The sequence below is a fragment of the Odontomachus brunneus genome, unplaced genomic scaffold, assembly GCF_010583005.1.
Source record: "Odontomachus brunneus isolate Ranch 3 - 2012 unplaced genomic scaffold, Obru_v1 Obru_scaffold_053, whole genome shotgun sequence".
NCBI classification, from domain to species: domain Eukaryota; kingdom Metazoa; phylum Arthropoda; class Insecta; order Hymenoptera; family Formicidae; genus Odontomachus; species Odontomachus brunneus.
The window spans coordinates 1,718,994-1,744,047 of record NW_022639503.1 but is presented as its reverse complement, the minus strand read 5'-3'; the positions used below and the strand labels follow the sequence as shown (position 1 = coordinate 1,744,047).

General features: G+C 38.2%; 1 protein-coding gene across 1 annotated transcript in view; it reads right to left on the bottom strand.

Annotated features, from left to right (window-relative positions):
• LOC116845568 (PH domain leucine-rich repeat-containing protein phosphatase 2) overlaps positions 1 to 25,054 on the bottom strand; it is a 131,897-nt gene that overhangs the window by 50,454 nt on the left and 56,389 nt on the right. The window contains exon 5 of the mRNA XM_032818362.1: positions 13,517 to 13,752. Coding sequence (XP_032674253.1) covers positions 13,517 to 13,752 — 236 coding nt within the window. The remainder of the gene's footprint in view (positions 1 to 13,516; positions 13,753 to 25,054) is intronic.

The following is a 25,054-nucleotide window of genomic DNA, read 5'->3' as shown; positions in this document are numbered from 1 at the left end:
AGAGAGAGAGAGAGAGAGAGAGAGAGAGAGAGAGAGAGAGAAAGAGAGAGAGAGAAGGAGAAGAAAATATATTCTATTTATAAAATACTTAATAAAATATTCTATATTCTTTCTATAGAATATTCTAAATATTTTATATGTTATCGAATATTTTAAGAATAATCCAAGAAAATATTTTAAGAGTTCGAATCATTAAGAACAATATTCTTAAAATTAGAGGAATTTTATATTTTATCTGCAAATACAAGCTTAGTTCTTGATAGAAATTTCTTTTGGTAAGAAGGCATTTCTGCACTTCAAATAAATATATTCTTTTTTATTTAAAATAAAAGAGAATAATATCTAGTAGAAGTATTGGTCTGTTATTCAAAATAAAAGAGAATAATATCCCCCAATTAATAACTCACTTTATCAGAAGAGGAATACTTTTCCGGTAAGAGTTTTCACTTGGAATATGGAATTACAAGAAACAGCACCTTACAACTAGAGTTCCTTTTTGAAACATTAGAAAATTTTCCTTTTGGTTTTAGAATAATCCTCTTGAGGTCGTACATAAGAGGATCCCACTGAGAATAAGATTATATTTGTTCAGATGAATGATTCTCTTGAACGCGAGCAGTCTTTGCCATGGAATTAATTCAGTCGGCTGTGACGTGAGATGAAGTTGCTCTCGTAAATTACTCGCACGATAAAAACGATGCGAGTCAATCCGAAATATCGCAACTACAATACGCAACGCATTACTCCTCGCTTCGTGTTTCGAGTAACAGAACGCGTCGATCTGTATCTCTCGAGCTTTTCTCCAGCTCCCCAGTGATAAATGCCCGAAAACAGTCAGCTCTAATTTCGAAACCCCTCGTGCACCTAATCGCCGCTATCTTCCTTCGGGGGCGGACTTCCCCTTCAAGGTGCGTGAGAAATTAGGGCAGAGCTTTTACCCCACGAGTCCGATTTTTCTCCCCATGTTATTCTATTCCTTTACCCTTACCTTCGCGAGGATCCGTTAAGTGTGTCAGGATTCGCGCAAGAATAAAATCTTCTATATGACGAAGGTAAAATCTGAATCATGCTGCTCGCGCTTAACGGCCGGCGATCATAAAAACTTCGCCAACTTGTGCGAGATAAAAACAGACAAGAAAGTTGGGCTCTCACTCTATATGCAGAAAAGGACACTCTCGTTTGGAAAATATCTATATTTCTGATATAAATTAATCTTCAAGTGAGATTCATATAACGTGAAACAAAGACAAGTTATTCATAAGAATATTTTTTCATACAAAGCCAACGAAGAAAAATCAAGAATAATTTTCACTAATAAAAAGCACAAAATATTAGATTGAGAATATGATGTTTTTAAATGTGTGTTATGCTCCAGCTTCTTTTCTATTCACTTAAAATTAATATATTCAAATTAACAGTTATTGTTTCATATATAAGCAACAATATATCATTTGGTTAGAAGAATTTTAAAACCTCAAACTTCAATAATGTTATAATTTTACTTGGATATTATAATAGTCTCATAAGAATACGATATGATTATTTTGATGACAATGATATTTTCTTTTGACATTCAAGAGCATCATATTCTCAATTCGATGTTTCGAACTTTCATTAGGCGAAAATAGTTTTTGAATAATAAGAACACAAGTTTTCCTTCGTTCAATCATGCGAAATATATCCTTGCGAATAACCTATCTTTTTTTGACACTACGTAATTTTATTTAAAGATTAATATGTAAAAAATAAGGTTATTTCACATACAAGAATGTCCGGTTTTTCTGTGCAATTTCGTTGTTAGTACGAGCGAGATTTGCGCCTTCGGCGCGAGAGCTAGAAGTTAATTCGCGCTCGATTATGTAACGCGCGAAGTTTTGCGACAAAATTTCGACCAAGCGCGCACTTAACGCTCGCGTAAGAGTGGATTTGCGTGTTTGCAGCGGTAAAAGTCGATCCGCGATACAAATTACGTTATTAATTCTGCGTAGTAACACTGCGGCGAATTCGTTTGGTTCCATGTTTGTGAACGCGACTCGGATCGCGACAGGTCGTATAGTTCGTGCGTATGTATGTATGTGGCGAATCAAAGCGCGAATAGAGAATATTTTCCTGCATTTTAATGCTTATAGCTTCATTTCGTCGTTGTGATGATGCAGTACGGAGAATTTAATTGCCATATTTGATAACACGCGCTGCCATTAGGGACACGAAATAATCGCGATACTCGAGGCTTTCATTCGATTAATTAATTAATTAATTAATTAATTAATTAATTAATCGAGAGTATTAAGGTTTGTTTGAATCACTGACCAGTAAACCGGCCAGGTCATGATAAACGTTTTAGACTGAATATCGCGATACACGAGATATTTTGTCCGATATCTGTTTCGATTTTAACGATACATCTGATCAAGCTGAAATTGTTTTTGACTCCAGCAAGAGTTTCTCGGACGCAGAGACGCTTGTTATTCGCGACTTCTTGATATTTAAATACGTCGAACGATATACATACCTAACGATTTCGCGAATCGCGACTTTAAAGAGCAGAAACCCCGTTCTTATTTCCCGTTGAGAAATTCGGGAGCACTCTTACAGCTTTTGTAATATAATCTAATTCTAATTAATATTGCTATGCACGGGAAACTACATGTTTAATTAATTCCTTAATCAAATAACTAATTATTTCATGTTCTTGCATCTTGCGAAATAATCGACCGGCGTTGATTTCCCAGATTATCGGGCTCTCTTCTCCCCGCGGAATCAATGTCCGATTAAAGGCACAAGTCCGCGTCTGTTACTTTATTAATTTCTTAATTAGATAATTAATTATTCACGTCATCACAGTCCGCGCACGCAAGAATACATACACACACAAATTCGCGCCAGGCACTCGTCAAATCGCCAGCCGACAACGATGAGATTGATCTTTGCCTATTCACACATCATATCATTGGCATTAATTAATCTTGCTCATGTTGTCACTTGCGATTTCGTCCCAAAAACGCGGCACCGCAAGATTGATCACCTGTGCGGTGCGGCAATCATTCCCGTAATCCACTGCCATCCCCAAGCCTCTTATAATTTTCAGTTAATGGGCCGCGCGCGGCCCGTTGAATTTTGCTGCCGCATTATCGTTGAGTGAAACGGATTGCGCGCGAGACACGTTCAACAGTTTTCCGCGCATAACGAATAGTGCGAGCTTTTTCCAGACGCAGACAGACACACAGAGAGGGAGAGAGGAAGGGAGGGAGAAAGAGAGAGAGACTCTCACGCGTCGTTTCTGAAATTAATTTTAACGGAGATCGATTTTCCGCGACATCGCGTCGTGAGTGGAAACGCGCGTCGCGAGTGGAAGCGCGCGTGCGTGTAGAATAATTAAAGTGTGAAAACCAAATATAAGTGCGCGAAATATGGGAGAAATATTTTCTGCGCGGAAGTACGACCTAATTTCCGCACGTATTTTCGCATATTCTTTGTTTTTTCTTCTTTTTCGAATAACCACCGCTAGCGCGTTTAGAGGCAAGCTTCTTTTTGGAAAGTCGAAAGACGGGTATATCGCGATATTTACTACGCGTAACGATTTTGCGAACATTGTTGTCGCGCTTATTAAATTGTTTCTGATAAAGATCGATAGTTGCGTTGTAAATGAAAATGTATGTCGCGGAGGCAAGATTAAAAAGTTGCAGTAAAATGCGCTGCGAGAGAGACGTGTAGTGCCATTTTTTCCGCTACTTTTTTTATTATTGTTATTATTCCTTTTTTTTGCGAAAACACGCCGACGAGCGCGTCGAAGTAAAGTAACAGACGTAGTTAAAAATAACGCCAGGATTACGTAGCAGTAACCCTGCGTAGCAGTAGCGCGTTATAGTTTACGCAGCGGAATTGTAGGGTCCTGACGAGTTATTCGCGCGCTCTCACGGTGCGCGAAAAATAGACACGAAGTAAAGCCACGCGAAGTGGAAAGGCGGGAACTTCCGTCGAGCGCGAAATCAACCCTGGACCAACCGCACACACACATATCGTTCTATCGCTAAGAAAGGCGATTACTACTCAGTTTGCTCTCCTTCTTTCAAGCAATGGTTATCTTCAACGAAGAATCCCGAGTCAAAGTTTTGGCCCTATATTGAATTCTACAATGAAGTAGTAGTTAAGTTAGCAAAGTAGATTTAATTCTAATGATGCAATTTCCAACTTTGACTCTGCTGATGTCCGAAATTTCCCTTTTCACTTTCTTTAGCGTCAAAATAGATGTTGAATGGAATAATGAAGCTGAAAGTAGGAGCAAAATTTCGACTCGAGTAGATTAAATAGAATCAAAAGATGTTGATGCAAGTTTCAAAGTATCAAAATAAGTGTTGAATGGAATAGTGAGGCTGAAAGTAGAATCAAAATTTCGACTCGGGATGATAAGCAGAAATTTATGACATCGACGATTCTACGACATCGACCGATCCGCGAAATGAGAGGAGGATCGTGATACGTTTTCTTTGCTGTAAGAAACCGAATTACTTCGAGTATATTTGCTATTTGTAACGGTAATTGTGAAAATGATTAACTATCAAACATGACGATGAAGTAATTATGCGGAGAAGATATTGCAGTTTCTTCTTTCATAAAAATTCTTTCAATTTTACTCTACACGCAGAAAAAGAATTAGCTTGTAACAAGTAAAATAAAGCCACCGCAAAAAAGATTCTCTGCTAAATAATTAAAATGTTAAATTGCACTTTGCAATTTAACGCGAAAGATGAAATTGACGCTTCGCATCGCAGATCCAAACCAAGGATCTCTTCCCATTGGTTCTTAATAAAGATCAATAATCAATGCACACTTCAATGCAAACAAAAACTCGATATTTTTCTTACTCACATGATTACGCTGCGATCCTTATCTCACAGAAGGACGATCTCACGTGCGTCGGAAGCGCGGTGATCTCCCCCTTTTCGGTGATCCTTGTTTCAAGTCGCTACGACGTCTACAAGTGGAGTTATCGATCCGTATGTTCTCTCTTTCAATATGGTTGCAGGCGAACCAAAAGACGTACCCCCAACACTACTCAACGATCGATCCGCGTGTTAGATCACTCGATGTTGTGTAAAGGCCAAATCACACTAGCGATTGGCGATTGATAATTAAAGATTAGATTTTAACGAATCAACAAGCTTCAGCCTTGGCTTGCCTTGTTTTAACTGGTCAAGTTCCAATTTTCAATCGTCAAGCATCTATCGCCAATCGTTAGTGTGATTTGGCCTTAAGGTCAAATCACATTAGCGATTGGTAATTGACGATTGACAATTAAAGATTAGATTTTAACGAATCAACAAGCTTCAGTCTTGGCTTGCTTTGTTCTAATTGGTCAAGTTCCAATTTTCAATCGTCAATCATCTATCGCCAATCGTTAGTGTGATTTGGCCTTAAGGTCAAATCACATTAGCGATTGGTAATTGACGATTGACAATTAAAGATTAGATTTTAACGAATCAACAAGCTCCAGCCTTGGCTTGCTTTGTTCTAATTGGTCAAGTTCCAATTTTCAATCGTCAATCATCTATCGCCAATCGTTAGTGTGATTTGGCCTTAAGGTCAAATCACATTAGCGATTGGTGATTGACAATTAAAGATTAGATTTTAACGAATCAACAAGCTTCAGCCTTGGCTTGCCTTGTTCTAATTGGTCAAGTTCCAATTTTCAATCGTCAATCATCTATCGCCAATCGTTAGTGTGATTTGGCTTTAAAGTCCGTGTCACACTACGGATTGGAAATTGAGAATTGCGGATTGAAGATTAGATTTCGACGAATCAACTTTGGTCTTGGCTTGCTTGGCTCCAATTGGTCAAGTTCCAGTCTTCAATCCGCAATCCTCTATCTCCAATCCGTAGTGTGACATGGGCTTAAAGCACTACGCGACGCGTGAGCGGCACGCGGGCCGACCATCCCCTCCGACGAGTCACCTCGCACTGCTGCGTGCGGCGAAGCGCGGCTCGCTATCCCCACTCCGCGACTCAGATAGCGCTCCCCTCCCTCCTCCCAACGTGCTTGCTGCGGCCACGCGATCGTTTAGGCCCGATCCACACTATCGTTCTGCTCACGCTCCGCTCACGGTTTGATCATATTCCTTAAGTATTCACACTATCGAATCGGTCATAATCCAATCCCAAATGGTCAGTACAGTTTCTATCTTTCGTCGTGAATTTCATTATAATTTTTTCCCGAAAAATGACGCTATTTTCTGATAAAGGATTAACCATAATTGCTATGACACTGGACGATGAAGATAGAGAAAGTGAGGAGTGTAAAACAAAAAGAAAGATAAGAAAAAGATCTATGTGGGTTCATCCAGTTTGATTAATAGAAAAACTGAAGAAGAATATTTCACATTATATTCCCATTTAGTAGACAATGAGGATTTCAGCCAATTTGACCGAAAACCATTTTCCATAGGTTTTGTGCGGGATCTTTTAAATAAACATCTAGATTTCTTTCCTCTTTATTATTATTCTTTATTACTTTACTATTTTTTTTATTATTATTCTTTATTACTTTATTATTATTAAAAAGATGCAAGTTTAAGTGAATCAAAAAGAATTTAATATTTTATCACGAAACTTTTTCAAACCTACCACTGAAGAGATTAATATATTCTTGACTGAAATGTCAAACTTACTAGGGTTTGGAATGTTTTTTAAATGGATAAGTATATATCTAGATTTCTTTTCTCTTTGTTGCTATTCTCTTTGAAGAATTTTAAAAAATGAAGTACGAAATATATCCAGTTCGTACTTGCTATGGGTTAAAAAGTAAATCGAAAGGAATTTAATATTTTACTACGAAACTTTTCTCAGCACATTATAGAAGACATTGATATTCTTGGCCGAAATGTCAAACTTACTGAAATTTGAAATGTGTTTTGAATAAATTTGATGAGATACAGATTACAGATATATAAACTGATGGAATACTTTAAATAAGTGACGTTTACTTAAAAAAACGTACGCATCTTTACGCGTGTGAGTACAATCAGCGTGTATTCGCGCGGACGCGTGCAGTTTCGGAGACACACTCTGTGTGTGCACGCTCTGCGTATAGACAGTCTGTTTTTCGTTCTATCAGTGATGTTCAATTCCGGCTGCGGATAACAGCGCACACGACGAATGCGACTAATTAATGAGACGATGATACGCAAAATTGGAGCGCGGCTACGCGTGACGCAACATTGCGCCCCGTTAGCACGTGTGCGAGCGCCGACAACTCAGCGCACGAGGCGCATAGGGAATAATCAGATTGAAAAGTATTATGGTCCGTTATAGCGGACCGCACCTGTTTATTTTCCATTTTTCTTGTTGTTTCCGCTCAATGAAACAGCGCGATAAATTTACCCGCGCGCCCGGAATGTCGATCGTCCCGTCGTCGAGCGAGCGTAATCGAATATTCGGACACATCGCCATTAGGGAGACAGAGAGGCCAGGGGAGAAAATAGAGAGAGGGGAGGGAGGGAGAGAGAGAAAGGGGAAGGGTCGGGGCCGTCGATTTCCAAATCCCCGAAAATTCGATTAAGCGCGTATCGCGTGAGCTTTCAATTCTATTTTTTTTCCTGCAGAGAAGAAAATTAATCGGACGTTACTGTAGCATATATATGTAGTCGTGTCGCGTTTAACGGATGGGGAATATTAGAGTTTTTAGCAACACAAGCACACAAGGGGTTGAGAGCGCCCGACTGAATTGCCGCGCCGGCTTTAAAGCACTCCGCCTCTATTGCGAAAAATAATCCACTACAAAATATCACGGCCCACTTGATCGTGTCGTCGGCAGACCGCGTTCAAGAAAATTGTTGCATTATGTGACGTGTGCTTCAAAATAGATCGCTCGCCGCTCGTGCCGGCAAATGTTAAACAAAGGACAGACACAGCGATACTGTTACAAACGAACGATAAATCTCAAGCAGATCTTCATGCTTGCAGTACAATACTTTCGGATTAATGTTTTGTCAAATTGCGCGCAGCTTGCGCGAAGGGTTACTTACACAGAGAGAAAATATGTTTCTAAAGGATAAAAAGATATTTATTCGGTGGGAGTGTTAATGACATATTTATTTAAATGCATATTCTTTTATTTAAATAGAACGAATAGTTTACGTGAAGAAATGAAATTTTGAGAAATTATATATACTCTTTTGTTTCGGAAAGAAACATTTTATATCAGTATAAGTGTGTATTATTAATTATTACACTTTTATTACTAAATGAATATTTTTTATTTCTTAGATATTCTTTGGTTCAGGCCCATTTTAATAGTTGTCACTTGAAATTTGGCTCTTATATGAGATACTTAGATTTTCATTCAGAGTTACATTCAAATTCTCCAGCTAAATTATATGATATATGTGGTATTATATTCGTAATCGCGATTCAACTGGGAAATTTCATCTAACTCTGAACTCAAATCTGAATATATCACTTGAGAGAAATTTCAAGTAATGACTATTAATATAAGGCTTAAAATGTACACGAAAAAGCGGCTACATTCGTGAAAAAAGTGCAACTGATAACAAAACATAACGAAGAAGCAGTCACGGTGTGAGACTGATCTGGCCACGCAAACTTATGCGAATCCTTTTAGCATCTTTTAGCTAGCGAGAGTGACAGAGACGCGACGAGACGGACAACGGCGGAAGAAGAAAACGAGAGATCCCAGAGGAAGTTTCGACGACAGCCGTCCCGCAGATCTCACTCGCCATTTGCGACGCGATAATGGCTCGCGGAAAATCGAATGGACGGATTAAGCGCGATCGCCGCGCGTCCTAGTAAATGCAATAACAGTGCTTGGCGGCGTCGACGCCGCCAATGGAGGCGGTGATGCATTTGCACCGCGGAGAAAAGCGGCAAAATACTACGCGCGTTGAATAATTCAAGGCAAACGGTGGGAGGGAGGAGCGGACCTGTCTCCCGTATTTGCACAACTGATCGCTGAATATTTAGCGACGTGTTTATCCGAATCATGATCTCGCGTTTCGGGCCGCGTCACGTTCACTTCAGCAGCACTGTTCAATTCGCGCTGCGAATTCCCGACGCGACTCGCTCGCTCACTCGTCGCGGCATATCGCGTGGCGGCGTGCTTCTCTCATCGCGTAATATGTTAAACTTCTCGTAAATTGCTGTCTCTCCAGATGAAAAGAGCTCGACAGAGGCGGCGGGAATGGGAGAAAAATAGTTGCCGAGTTATTCTCGCAACGCGCGCTGGATTCTCGCCGAAACGGCTCGTAAAGGGCCGTTCGCTCAGAACACTGCGAGAACGAGAGATCGCGGGTTTCTCCGATCGCCCGCTGAATCTCTTTGCAATTACCTGTTGGAACGCGTTTCTGAATATATTATGTAGCTTGAGAAGATAAGTTGACGGCCAAGTGCCAATGCAAGAACAACGTCACGGTTTTTCTTTCGTATAAATTTCTTTCAATTTTACTATATTTTTCTAGTGGTGTTCTAGTGATCAAATTTTATTTGTTTTAAACATTTTATAAGTTTATATCTTTCTTTCAAGCGTTAAATTCATCCAAAATATATCCTGCATCCTCTAATAAGTTTGGCATTTTAATCAAGAATATTAAATTAGAAACTTTACAAAACTTTACTCATTATGTAAAGTCGAATCAATGTTTCTTCGATAAAGTTCCATGATATTTTTGTAATGGGAATACATTATTTTGAGCACATGATAATGAGTTTCTCTGAAATTTCCGATTAGCATATTTTAAGACGGTTAAAAAAATGTTCTTTACTAAAGATAATCATTATTTCAAGAAAGGAAAGTAGACTAAATAACCGCTTTTCTTAACAGTAAAATAATATTTTTCTGTATCTGTGTAGACTGTCGGCAATTAGACTGGAAATTTATCTCATGGTTCTGATTAGGTTGATTCCAGGTTGTTTGTCTTAATTACTAATAAAGTCCTAATTATTAATAATTCTTATTAATCCTTTAAGAGTGATGTCTGGAAAAGTTTTGCGATAACATATTCAATTCCTTTCACTCTTAGACTATTGCATTTTCTTTTTTAATTCGTAACAAAATACTAATTAGATATATTTTCTATTTTATTTTTCAAAATGCTTTAGAGAAAATAGCAACAAAGAGAAAAGAAATCTAAACATACTTATATAAAAAAAAGTCCCTTGAAGGAATCGTGTAGTCTCATTTTAAATCACCACTAAAAGTGATCAATAAGGTTCTAATTGACATGCTGCGTTACAGAACGCGATAGCATCACTTCATGCAAACTTAGTAACTGATTAGCACCAACTTGATCAGCACCATGAGATAAACTTCTAGCCGGGAGAGTCTGCTTTGCTGAGTAATGAATGTGGCCAAGAACATAGTAAATCTTTTAATAGCACATTTCACTTCCTAAAATATAAATAACACATATAAAAGATGAAAAAACAATCAATTACTGCGGAAAATTGAGCTTTCCTCGGCTACGAAATTCAATAGCAAAATCTTTACTATTCTCTCCGTGTAGGGATAAGACGCTCAACCCACTCGCGTCGACTCGCGTCGTCGAAATCTTGCGTCGCGTCAGCAAATACCGTGAGATCGATTTGAATCGCCGATAATATAGCGGTCGGATATGCTGGCAATCGTCCGATCGTGACGGCACGCAAACAGCGTTTGTTCCCATTTCTTTCCCCTTGTCCTTTCGCTCCTACCACGCCTTTATGTACCCCTTCGCTGCATTTGGATATTAAAGTTTGCTCATCGTCATTTTCATATTCAGAATTTGCCTATGGGCCAATGTTTGCGTCATTTTGAACTCCCACCTTCCCACTTTCTTTTTCAACCCCCAAACATCCAAACATCATCTTTCTCTCTTTTTCTCTCTTCTCCCACAGCTGTCACTGTTCATTTCAGCCGCGGTGTTGTCGGCTCTGCGAGAAAAGCGGTTTCCCTTTGATTTCGCAAGCGTATTAATCGCGCCGTCGGGCACTTTGCAGAATCGACCGTCCTGCCGCGATATTGAAAATTAGACGGCTATTTGTCATCACGCGCGGAGAGTAAACCGGTGACGCGAATGAGCAGAGCCTCCCCCGTTGGAAACCTCTCTAAATTCTCTTCTCCACCGTGCACACGCACATAATCGCACAAACGGCCTCCAAACGTGTAACTGTATTACATGTCATGCCTGACTGTCGTGGTGAAGTAATCACGCAGGGGGACACGAAACACCGCGGCAGGAAGAGGAGAAAGAGGAGAAGGACAGCGTTTCGAAACGTCACATGTTCGCGGGACGAGCGTCGCTCATCGGACACGACGACGGGAAAAGCCTGTCTTCTGTCGTCCTTTTTGTTCGCCGGTGATTCCATTAAAGCCCATCAAAACGCCTATGTTTGTCCTCATTTGCATGAGGCCGCGAACGCGACAATGCACGGCTCTAATTCACCACGCTGCTGTCCGACACCCGTGTAACGACATTATCGGGCCGTCCCCGTCTCTCCCCGCCTGGCATAATTCTCCGCGGTTGCAGCCGCCGTTCCCGCGAGCTCCCATTGACGTTCCATCTATTCCTTCCTCTATGGACGCGGTTGGCACACGCATCAGAATATTATATCCGCCGCCCGTTACACGACCTATTTGCGTAAACGCGCGCGGGAGCTCCTTCCGCTGGTTATCGGGCTATCCGTCGCGGCGTTTCCACTCTGGGATCCTTTCACGAGCCCAAGTTATTCACGCGGATCCTTAAGAGATAAAACCCATCCTTTCTTTCTTCTTTTCTCCTCCCCCTCGTTCTCGTTGATACATAAATGCATCCTATGCATTTTAAATATTACGTCATGTGGCGCCATGCATTCGCGCCGAACACGTCAGTCTCGCTTATTTCCAAGACGTAATGCAAAATTCAGCCGGCCCGGACTCGCTGCATGAGAACCATTCATTCCTCGTGGAGTTACGTATGCCCAAAGAGAACTCCCAAGAATCGGTCTCAACTACCGGTAGCTTAAACTTTGCGGCGACTGCGATTGTCGGGCAAACACTGACTACGTCGATGGCTCTGCGCGCGCGCGCACCTGCCTGTCTCTTGGAAAATAGATTTCCCTTTTCTTACTTCGAGCCACCGCGAGTCCCTTCCCGTGTTTATTTATGGCTCACAGCACGAAGGTTTATCGCCGCCGTGGGATTAAGTGTCCCCCCGTTAAATGCGTCGAGACGAACGATGCGCCAAATTGCGATAATGTCGATCACCGTCGACAGCGGAGGATGTCTCGACTCGATAAAAGTGTGACGTATACTGACAAAAAAAAAGATACTTTTACATTTATTTGTGAAATAGAAAGTTTATTTACAAAAACAAACCCAAAAGTAAATTTTCAAGTATTTTTTCTCGGTATAAAGGATACTGATATGTCAGTATTATTATTCTCGGAATTTCAAGTGAAGAAGAAAATAATACACGGATAAAATTTCCACGCGCGCGTGTCATTAGAAAACAAAACAATATCCTGCTGTATCGTTAAATTGATATTCGCGTTGAGATTCCGCCACAATTGAAATCACACAAAATAATCGATTCACCCGATTCAGCCGGGGAAGAGAAAGAAAGAGAGAGAGGCAAAGAAGAAAAGCTGCACAAAGAATAACTAACAACAAATCAATTTTAGTTAACGAGGTTCGTTTTTTAAAGCTTTCACGACAACTGTTAATTCCACGATTATAAAATACTTGAAAGAAATACTTGAACATTTATTTGTGGAGTATGAAGTTTATTCACAGGAACAAATCTTATATCTCACAAATAAATTTTCAAGTATCTTTTCTTCAATATAAAGGGCATTGATATGCCAGTAGTATTATTCTCAGAACTGCAAAGGATATAAAAAAACTAACACAAGGATTACACCCTCGTGTGCCATTAAAAAAATTAACAATATTTTGCTGTGATTTATGATTGATATCGGTATTACAATTCCGCCGCAATTAAAATCACACAAAATGATAGAATCGCCCGACTCAGCCGGGAGAGAGGGAGAGAATGCGAAGCACTATTAACAACAAATTGAATTTAATTACCAGGATTCGTTTTCTAAAGCTTCTGTCGACGGCTATTCATTTCATGATGACAAAACCATAAACTGAGAAAAGAATACTTAAACATTTATCTGCTACATATAAAGTTTATTCATCACACACACACACACACACACACACACACACACACACACACACACACACACACACACACACACACACACACACACACACACACGCGCGGAAATAGACTTTACATCCTATAAATAAAAATGTCCAAGTGCTTTCTTCTCAGTGCAACATCGTCCCGCTGATCCAACTGTTTCGACTGTTCCGTCAACGAGACAGAATTATTTATTCCCTCTTTTTGCGTTTTCTAACAAACGTATATCCAATCGCTTATTACTTCGTCAGAGAGATTAAAAGCCGTGCCAAGAGGAAGAGAGAGAGAGGTTCTCTCTCAGTTTCACGTGGAAGAATAGAGCCGGCGGGTCACTCACCTCTTTGATCCAGCTCTTCCAGAGATCCCGATCCCAGGGATGATGAAAGCCCAGATACAGATGCCTGGTATCGCGATGGTGACTCTCCTCCGGGTGTTGGCTCATATGGCACTGTTGAGTGACCCTGGGAAACCCGGTGACACGCAAAACGAGTTTGCCCAGACGTGACGGCGCATAGCACACTGCGCCACCTCCGCCGCCCAGTTCCATCCATTCCGCTCGCGATTCCGGGCAAGCTGTGGAAAACGCGTTTGTCTCTTTATTTATCAACCCTTTCGGTGGCGACAGCGCGATCGTAGCTGCGGCATTGTTGGCGTGGATAGCGGGCTCGAAGCATTCGAGAATCTCGATTCACCCCCGAAAGCCCTCGGTTATCGACGATTTATAAATAATTGGCGCGTCGACGTGACGGCGGCTCAGCTTCCGACTTTATGCGCCTAACAAACGTCGCGATTTTTACGAGTTTCACTATCCGCAATGTTATCTTCCCGACAGACACGCTTTGTGGCGCGAACGCACGCCTGTCGACTCTTGTTCGCGTTATGAATCCGCATTTTCAGGTTGCGATGTAACAAAAGGACGACTTCATTTCTCCCGTTCGTACCGAGACACTCACGTAAGGTCTAATTACGGCCAGTTACGCGAAGAATGCCGGCCGGTCATTGATATTCCAATGACGGCCGGCTGCATACCACGACGTCGGCTTTCACGGAGCATCCATCGCCGAGCGGAACGCTCAGGCATAAATGCCAGCGGGTATTATCGAATTTTTGCGCGACGTTTCAGCAAAACACAGCCGGACGATCCGGTGCGATTCGACGCGAAATTTATTCGCTGCGACGGGTTGCAAAATGCCGAGAGAACACCGGCTGTCTATAGACGTGCAGACGACGCGAATTAAACGCAATCCAGAATTCTCCCCTGGAATTCTCAGATTCACCAGACGATCCCATGCTTGGATTCATGTCAATCTCTCGATTCTCTGGATTCTCAAAATAAAAAGTAATTACTATCAACCGCGACATAATTTAGTCGTGCGACTATTACTAGTAACAGGAGAGTTAACCAGTCACAGTGGCAATATTCTGTTGGCTGTATAACCAGTTTCTTCAGTTAGAAAAAAAAACAGTTGGATTGGTAAAATTGACGATCATCTATCTTCAAAGAAATATTGCATCTATTGAACAAATTACGCGTTAGTGTAATGATTAATTGATATGTAGCTCATCACAGCGACTATATAATTTGTTTAATCGACTAAACGTTTGCTTGAACATATTTTGTTCGTTTAAGCAATGTTTTATTAACTCAATTACTTTTTTTCTCAGTATTGTATTATCCTTTTGCTTCTTTTCTACGTCTAAATCGCGTTCAATAGAAAGAATTACTGATTACTGTCGATCGCGTTATAACTATTATCGTGAGGACTATTAGCAGTTAAACTAATACTGCAGTTCTAGACAAAATCATAAAACTCGTAACTTGTTTTCGTAAGACTCGTAAGAACTTATGAATAGATCTGTAATTCTATGCGAACCGTATATCATATGATAACTCATAAATATCTACGATTTTTTTTTGTTTTTTTCGTAAGCTACGACTTTACGATGTTATGATTTACTCGTATATTTGCTTAGAATTGCAGCATAAACAAAGAAACACATAGAGACAGAAAACAGAAACAGAAACAGTTAAATCACACAGAGAAAAATATAATTTTACTGCTAAGAAAAGCGATTACTTCATATAAATTCCTTTAGTATTTCTTTAGTAAGTATTTCTAGACTCAAAATATCACTCATCATAAATTTGAAAAAAGCTCATTATCAAGTACTCAAAAGAATTTATTTTCTTTACAAGAATATCATCAAACTTTATCGAAGAAAAAGTTAGTTCAACTCTTTATAAGAAGCAAACTGAATTTCTGTTTTAATGTAATAATCTTGATTACTAAACTTACTAGGATTCAGAATGTATTTTGAATAAATGTGATGTTTATGATAAACTTATGACACATTTTCGGGCATATAAAATTACAAAATACGTAAAATAAGTAATATTCGCTTGCAGTATATATTTTTCTGTGTACGCACAGTGGCTCTACAATCGCTTCCTTATAATGCATAGATGATTTCTTCTCTTTTGTATAGCGAGGTTAAATTGCGTTTAATAAAAAGAATAATCATCGACCGTGTCATAACTATTGTGGTGAGTATTGAGAGGAAAATATCTAAGAAATAGTAAATATGTATTTGGTATGTGCACACATACTAACACACAGCATATATTTACTTATACTAATATAAAATATTTTTCAAATAAAGAAACATAAGTTTTCTTAAAACTTTAGGAAAACTCTTAATTTTTCGTGAGAGCATTTATTTATTCCATTTAAGTACGAATTTAGATCTAACTAAAATATGCGCTTTTAGTACCCATCAAATAGATATTTACTAGTTTTTACATGTTTTTCCTCTCAGTGTACTATCAGTAGTTAAATAACTCAATGCTCGGCTCACTCTATAGTAATCATTTTCTTACAGTATTCAGATTTCTCTTTCTTTGTATCTCTGATACAGCAGGATTAAATCGCGTTTAACAAAAAACAAATGAGCTTCTCTCGCGTCTAATAACCATCGTCTTTGAGTATTATTAGTAGTTAAATAAATAACAGTCACGGTGGCAACGCTCGGTTGGCTTTATAATCACTTTCTTATAGTACTGGTTCTTATAGTATAGGTGATTTTTCTTCCTTTGTACTTCTGATAAAGCGGGGCTAAATCGCTCTTAACAAGAAGAATGCCTATCTACCGCGTCATAACTATTGTCCTGAGTACTATTAGTAACAGCAGTTAAATAACAGTCGCAGTGGCAATGCTCGGCTGGCTCTATAACCATTCCTCTATGATACACAGGCAATTTCTCTTCCTTTGTGCCTGTGATACGGCGGGGTTAAGTAAGGGTTCGAGCCTTATCTTGCGTTAGCCGCCAGTCTCGTTAGGTTAGGTTATACACCCTCAGCTTTTCCAGATCCCCGGCCCCGGCAAACGCGCGTGTTTTCGGCTACTCCGTCGTTTCGTTCAGCGGTGTCGCGTCCGCTATTAATCAGCATAATTTGTTCCGGGCAGTTTAATGCTGTTGGTGACGGCGTAATACTCGTGAGGCGGAAATTTAAAGAAGAGCTAACAGCGACGTCGCTTTTACGTTTTGGATGCCGGCGAACACGATCGTGCATGCGAGACTATCCTCGCAACTATTCTCGCGAATCGTGATACAAAGCGCTAGGAAACAGTCGAGGATGGCGAATACTTCGTTTCAGTAGTTAAGCGATATGGCGGTGGCGGTCGGCACGCCGTTTCCCGATGAGACTGCCGCGTACACCGCTGTACAACTAATTTCCGGGCTGGTTCCAAAACTAAGCGCCCGGGAAAGTTCTTGCTAGGCAGCTCATTAAGCTAGATTTTAACAAGTCTAACGTATTTTGCTAACCCCGATGTAGAGCGAATAGAACGAACGTTTAACAAAGCGTAAAGACCAATAGCGCCGCTCTATTTCGGAGGGAACTACCGGCTGATCTTCCGCCGCGGAAAGTGGAAGTTACATTTCGACGGGAATTGGGGAATTAGACGTTCGAGAACGGGAAGCGCGACAGAAAGAGACGAGCTTAGCGACAGACGAGTCAGTTAAACGGGTCGATATTCTCCGCCGAAAACCGCGAAATTATTCATCACATTCATGACTATTTGATTGAACGTTACATTTTCCATGTGTGAAAATTGCGCATTACCGAACCATCGTGGCTGTGATTTGAGATTGGAATGGTATACTTGAGAGACTTAAAGTGTTGGGTTGATCCATAAGTTCTTGCGAATTTTTAAACAAAATTGAAATGCACTCTGTTCTTGTTAAAAATCAATTTTTATCAATGTATACGCCATTCTATTTGACAATCTTTTGCCATTTTTCACGTAATTTCATAATTCCCCTCTCGTAAAGCAACTAAGTAATTTTTTACATCTTCTAAAAAAAAGCTATCAAAGAAGTTTTGTAATAAGCGAAACAAATAGTAATCGAAAGCGACAATGTTGGGCGAATATGATGGGTAAGGCAAAACACTCTAGCCAAACTTTAACAATTTTTACGAAAATGAGAAAGCACAATGCACCGGAAAAATTCACTATTATCTACCATGTTCAAGCCTCAATAAAGGTAGCTGTACTTCTTAAAACACTAATTCTTTAAACACTATCGTTTGCATCACAAATTATGCTTCGAAATGTCAGCTATCAAAGCATGCACGTAGATGGCTAACTATGTAACTATCTTCCTAACACCAACATACAAATACCTTTTAGGCAAAAATCCGCACAAACTTATGGATCAATCCAATACATCGAAACGTCGAAACACCTCATGGTGCAAATATCTAAGAGTGAGAGGATTCATGTCGATATCAACAGCGATAAACGGAATGTCGGTCGCCTATACGGTTGGCAGAGAGAGGGCGAGAGAGAGAGAGGTCAACGAATATTCGTTTCCGAGTCGTAGGATTCCGGGCAATTCCTAATTGAAGCGGGCAGCGGCCGCAGCTTAAATCAGCAGATGCCGGTGAGGCTGACCAGCTTTCCGAAATACTCGCCATTCTATGTCCATGCTAGATTGTGGTTCCATTTGCAAGATACGTATCGAGCAGTGGGCAATTTCCTAACGGCGATGCACAGGCGCTGTTTACCAAGTCCCTGTGCATTCCGACGAAATCGGCGCTCGTTAGGGCAAATGAAACAGCGGGCCAGAATGGCACAAAAATGCAAACGACATCCGGGCGAACGTTCTGTAATATTATCGACCTCTTTCAGACGTTCTTCTTCAGACGATCGCGTGGCTCTGGCAGAGCGCGCGTATTCGGTAAATATTCGGAAAATTATCGCATTCAACTTCACATGACATTGCATATCAGCTTTTTTCTAATATCTTACACTGAGAAGAAAATATGAAACATTTATTTGTGGGACATAGAGTTTATTTCTGTGAAATAAAGTTTTCTCACAGAATTTAAGATTATTTCAGAATTTAAGATAAATTTTCTATTTTTCAGATAAGTAAATTTTATTTTACAGATATAAACTTTGTATCTCACGAATAAAAGTCAAATTTATTTCTTTGAAATAAATTTTATATATCATAAATAGATTTTCTAATATTTCTTTTTATCAGTATATATTCTGCGTAGAGAAGAAAAGTTTGGTTGTATTTAACATAAAGTTTATATGTAACGAACGAACCAACGTGTTTTAGTTGAAGGATACGGAATTTCTGGTTCTTGAAGCCAAATTTATGTCATAAGAGTCAGAAATTCTGTCCTTCGACCAAAACGCGTTAGGTCGTTCATTAAAACCAAACTTTATGTTAATATAACCAAATCTTTTGTACGTCTGACAATAAACTTCGAGATTTAAAGTTTGTATCAATAGTCGTTATTTGAAGTTTGTTTATCAAATGAAATACTCAGATTTTTATTCAGATTTATATTCAAGTTTTTTAATTAAATTATATGATATACGTGACAATATATTTATAATCGTGATTCAACTGAAAAACTCTCATCAAACTCTGAATTCAAATCTGAGTATCTCATTTGAGAGAAGTTTCAAGAGTAACAACTATTAATATGGGTCTAAGAGATCCCAGATGACTTAACATTGCAACTTCATTCCTGATGAACAAAATAGAATTCGAGATTGTTGAATCGTTAAAGGGTTAGACAGTTTATTAAACAAACTACAATTATTGTTAATCATCGAATATCATCGTTGTAAAAAGCGATGTAATAAGGAGACGTGAAATTTCTTCGAAATACACGAGATATATTGAGAAAAAAATATTTTAAAGTAAAAAAGTATTTTAAAAGTATTTTAAAGTATTTTAAAAATTTATTTGGGACATAAAAGTTTATCTCACAGAAAACTTTGTTTAGAAATAAACTTCGTATCTCACAAATAAATTTTTCAGTATTCTTTCCTCAGTATACATGTTGAGCGGTTCACTATACTGGAAAAAGGATTTTTTTACTGAAACAAAGATTTTGTATACCGGACAAAAAAATTAAGATCAATCAAATGTTTGCAAATAACAACCAAAGAATTTAATTGCCGCTATGTGTTTTGCTTTCTCAATAATATATTAACACAAATAAAAACGTAGTAACGCGCCAGCCAAATCCTAGACACGAGATATTTTCGTGCCAAAACGCGAAAACAAATATTTCAGTACGCTGAAAAAAGGATTTGGTTGTCGAAATAAAAATTTGGTTAAAATGAGATCAACGAAATGTTTGGTAATTGCAATAAAAAAAATTAATTGCCGCTTTGCTTAGCTTAGTAATTTTGCTTTGCTTAGTAAATATTACTGAGGAAGTATGGCAAAATGGGGGCAATTAAATTTTTTGGTTGTAATTATCAAATATTTGGTTGATCCTATTTTAAATAATTTTTCGTCAACCAAATTCTTTTTTTAGTGCAGTGCAGAACGGTTCTATCGAAGGCGTAAGTCATCGTCTGGCCGAGAACGACGCGGATGTCCTCCTGTCAGATTTCCTGTCAGGATACGAATCTGTGGGCGATGGCCGGCAAGCTGGCGGAAAGTAACGGCCGAGAAGCCAGGCCGTAGAAGGGTCGTCCCGGCGAAGTTGTTCGCTGTTGATTCAGCACGGGCCTCGCGATGGCGAACACCTGTTACCGCGGCTATCTCGAGTTTAATCAAGCCCCCGGCTCCCGAAGGAGCGGCTACGAGAGCGCGGTCCTCTAACTGACGTGATGCCGCGGGACAGCCGGGTTTAGCGCGTTGGCGGACGCTCACGGGACATGCTCGTTAAAATCGACTGCCCACCGCCGGCGATATTCGGGTCACCGTTCGAGCGCCATTTAACACTCGCTCTGGCCGTTCGTATATGGATCTTTACCGGGCGTTGCGCCTCAAATTGCGAGATCGCATAGCTGCACAGACAGCAGCAAGAACGACAACCGGCCGGAGAGTCTCTCTATATCGCGGAGAAAATTAAATTCGCTCGCGTATCTTTTACCACATGGAGAGAATATTGTAGTTTCTCTTTTTTTCTTCATATAAATTCTATTCGATTTTACTATTCGATCCATCTTTTACTAAGGAACATAGTTAATTTCGCTAAAATTTCACTATGTTTCACTACGCACATTTTTAGATAACATTTAAGAAAAAAATATTTATGACTATAAATCACATAGATATAATTTATAGATAGAAATGATTACTATAAATTATAGCCAAGAAAGGCTTTCTTTCTTAATTCAATTTTACTATGTTAATAAAAATAATTTTATATGAATATTATTGCTACCATTTTTGTGTTAAAACCAAAAAATATGGTTGAGGTAAAAATTTATTAATTTTAGTTCAAAACTATTTCTCATTCTTCGTGCAAAACGGTGTATAAGATTTCGGAAAAATGGCTGACCCTAGAGCAAAATTTAAAAAAAGTATTATCATCTACATGCCAAAAACTCTTGAAGTACGTAGGAGTTTTGCAAAATATTTTTTCTCTCAGTGCACATTTTAATTCCTAAAATATAAATGAAATGAAAAAATATAATGACACGCATCCAAAAAGATATATAATTTCATTTCTACTCTAAAATTAAACAAAATTAGATATTTTAAAAAGACAAAAGAGCCAAAGGTGCAGTTATACGCTATAATTTAACGATACATTTATAATTTTACGCAATATGTTTCGACCGTGTGATGCACTCCTCTTCAGTTAAGGCCTCATGCCACTCTGAAGGCTTTAGAATCATGTCTAACTTTGATATGTTTTGTGAGTAAATAGTTTTATTAAAAATCTGTTGAAAGAACTTTATTATACATATGTTAAAGTATACCAAACAATTTTTCTTTTTTTTTATGTACAAAATGACGGAATCCACTGCGCAACTATTTTTCATTCTTCGAACAAAACAGTATACAAGATTCCGGAAAAATGGCTGACCTTAGAGCAAAATTTAAAAAAGTATTATCATCGACATGCCAAAGATTCTTAAAGTACGTAGGGGCTTTGCAAAATATTGAAACCTCTTTTTGCAATTAACATTTTTGTACGAAATTTCCTCGATCAAAATGACAAATTTTGTAAAAATGTCCATTATTTAAAAAAAAATCAATATTCTGCAAAACTCCTACGTACTTCAAGAATCTTTAGCATGTATATGATAATACTTTTCTTAATTTTGCTCTAGGGTCAGCCATTTCTCCGGAATCTTGTACATCGTTTTGCACGGAGATTGAAAAATAGTTTCGCAGTGGAGTCCATACGCCGCCATTTTGTACATAAAAAAAAAAAGAAAAATTGTTTGGTATACTTTAACATATGTATAATAAAGTCCTTTCAACAGATTTTTAATAAAACGATTTATTTGCTCACAAAAAAACATTAAAGTTAGGCATGATTTTAGGGCCTTCAGAGTGGCATAAGGCCTTAAAAGAGCCAAGAATATCATAAGATGACAGCGGTGAGGTGCAAACACATACGGACTGCTGCCTAAAAGTCCGTAAAGGTATGGGTTCGTATCCCACCGCTGTCACCTTATGACATTTTTGACATTTTTAATGTGAAGAGGACCGCATCACACGGTCGAAACGTATTGTATGTGTAAAATTATAAACGTATTGTTAAATTATAGCGCATAAAAATTGCATCTTTGGCTCTTTTTGTCTTTCTAAAATTTTTTAATTTTATCTCTAGCAAAATCCTCTTATATATATATATATGGCCTCAAGAAGATTCTTATAAAACCAAAAGAAAAATATTCTAAGCATAATATTCTTAAAGGGATCCCATTTTTTATCTACAGTACAATTCTGGTTCTTAATAAAAATTTCTTCTAGTAAGAGAGTATTTTGCTCTTCAAGTATATACATTCTTCTTGATACAAAAGAGTAAAAAAATTAGAATAATATCTAGTAAATTTCCGATTAATATTAAATTCATTAGAAAAAGAACACTTCCCTCTCCCTCCTAATAAGTTCTTAGAATATAGAATTACAAAAAACAGCATTATTATAACTAGAATTTTTTTCTAAGTGTTACAATATTTTCCTTTTGATTTTAGAATCTTTTTGGAGCTACACACACACACACACACACACACACACACACACACACACACACACACACACACACACACACACACACACATATATATATATAAAGAATTCAGCTAAGAATAAGATTATATATTGTAGAATGCCAATCTATTTCTCGATTATACACAAAATTCTACAGTAATTTTTATACTATGAAATTCTCTTCATATAAATTTCGTGAGTTGCAAAATGTCTGTTTCTCGATTACAAAATTCTATAATAATTTTTATATCATAAAATTCTCTCCATATGAATTTCGTCAAAAACATAGCCAATTTTTCAACAGCACATTTCAGTTCCTGAAATATAAAGCACACATATGAGATGAAAAGGTAGTCAATTACTGCATAACGTCGAATTATCCGTGTCAGTTATAAAATTCTACGGTAATTTTTATTCTAAAATTCTCTCAGTGTATCCGAAAGCATTTCGATTCACTCATAATCCAAGTATTTATTTCGTCCATTTCCTCCCACAATCGCGGGAATGATTAATATCATTGTTTTGTCGGAATAAATGTACTTGTGAGATGTAGGAGATCAAAGTATGGGAGCAAAAATCAGTATCAGCAGGCACGTAACGAAAATTCCAGTAAGAATATCAAATAATCCAGTACTCGTCACTCATGAGGCTGTCAGTCGATTCGCCGTTAAACAATTCTACACACTTTCGACAGTGTTGTCAATACGGACATGACGACGTGAAATATCGATCTTCCAACATCTCGGTAGCTTGAAGAGCGCGACTTCAGTGGAAACACGTAAAATCCGGAGCATGAGAATTTCACGGGATTACTTGTCCAGCAGGACAGCACAGCAAAGTGTTGTCATTTTGGGGTGCCGAAAGCGGAGGGCTGCTGTGACCATCTTGTTGACGTCGCGCATCATTTATATGGCCTAAAAATGCCACACGCAATCCCGAGCGTTCCGCAAAGGGAGAAGGGATCACTCGATTCCAGTCACGTTCGACAAAGCCACGTCTGACTTCGTTGTCATTTGGCAGAGATGTCGGAATCAATGGACCCTCATACACAGGCGTGGCGATGTGTAACAATTCCGCAGTGATATATCGTCTCTTAAGTCTTCCCAACGTAAAATCCAATTTTTATCTTGCACAAAAATACACATACATAGATGTTCTCCGACCAGTGGGTCGACACTTAAATGTGCGATTGCTAATTAATTTCATTAAATATATAAAAATTTCTATAAAGAGGTTCTAGACAATAATTTTTATTTATCATTGAGATTACTATGTGAATTATTATAATTATTTAATATCATAATATATATGTATATATATTATAATACATATAAATTGAATACATATAAATTGAATTGTACTAAATAAGACTCTATTAAATGAATTGAAAAAAATTATTATCTAAAAAGAGAGATTATCACTGACTTCGCACTGACTCACGAATCTTCATCATTGCGTAATTGGATGATATGTTTCATGCAAATGGAGTACCCATATTATATCCAATATTACACTCAAAAAATCTTTTCTTTAACAGAAATATTCGTATATATGGCTTCTCTCTCTTCTTCTCTCTTCTCTCAAGAGATTTCTTCTAAAACTAAATGGAAGATATTCTAAGCACAATATTTTTATAGTTAGAGGAATTTTGTTTTTCATCTGCAATACACATATCTTCTTCTTAAGGGGGGAAAGCACTATAGAGGGTCACAAAAATAGAATTTCTTGTTTTTAATTAATAAATGACTCGCAGCGACTTTGTTCCGAACCCGTGATTTTGAAAAATCTTTCTAAGAAAGACCTATTAGAAAGGTGTTTAGGTGGACACACAAAACATGCGAATAAAAGTTTTAATACTACAATTTAACGGTTAGCTCCAAAGCATATACATTCTGGCCTTACAATCATCGAAATCACCGTTTATATCGCTGCTAGGATATTTAATGAATAGCTTTGCTATTTTAAAGATAATAGAAATATTAGAAATTAAAATTAGGCCTCTATGTAAATTATATGTTGATAGTAAATACGCCGAGCGAATAAAGAGACAGAAGCGCCGCAGTTTAAGTTGTAGTGAGAGGCTTAAATAGCAAGTAAACAACACCAACTTGAGTAAAATAACTTGTTCGGAGAAGCGGAAGGTTTACTGTATGAGGAAAGAATAACGCATTAGCAGAAAACAGCTATAAGTTTACAATTTTTTATATCTGAAACTTTAAACACGTTTTTCTCGAAACGACTCTTTTCAAACTGATATGCAAGATAAAAATTATTTGACCAATCGAGTTATCCTTTTACATACATTTACTTTATTATATTTACTAGTCAATGAACCTATAAAACTCATAAAATTATTTATTTAAACAATATTTTTGCAAACAT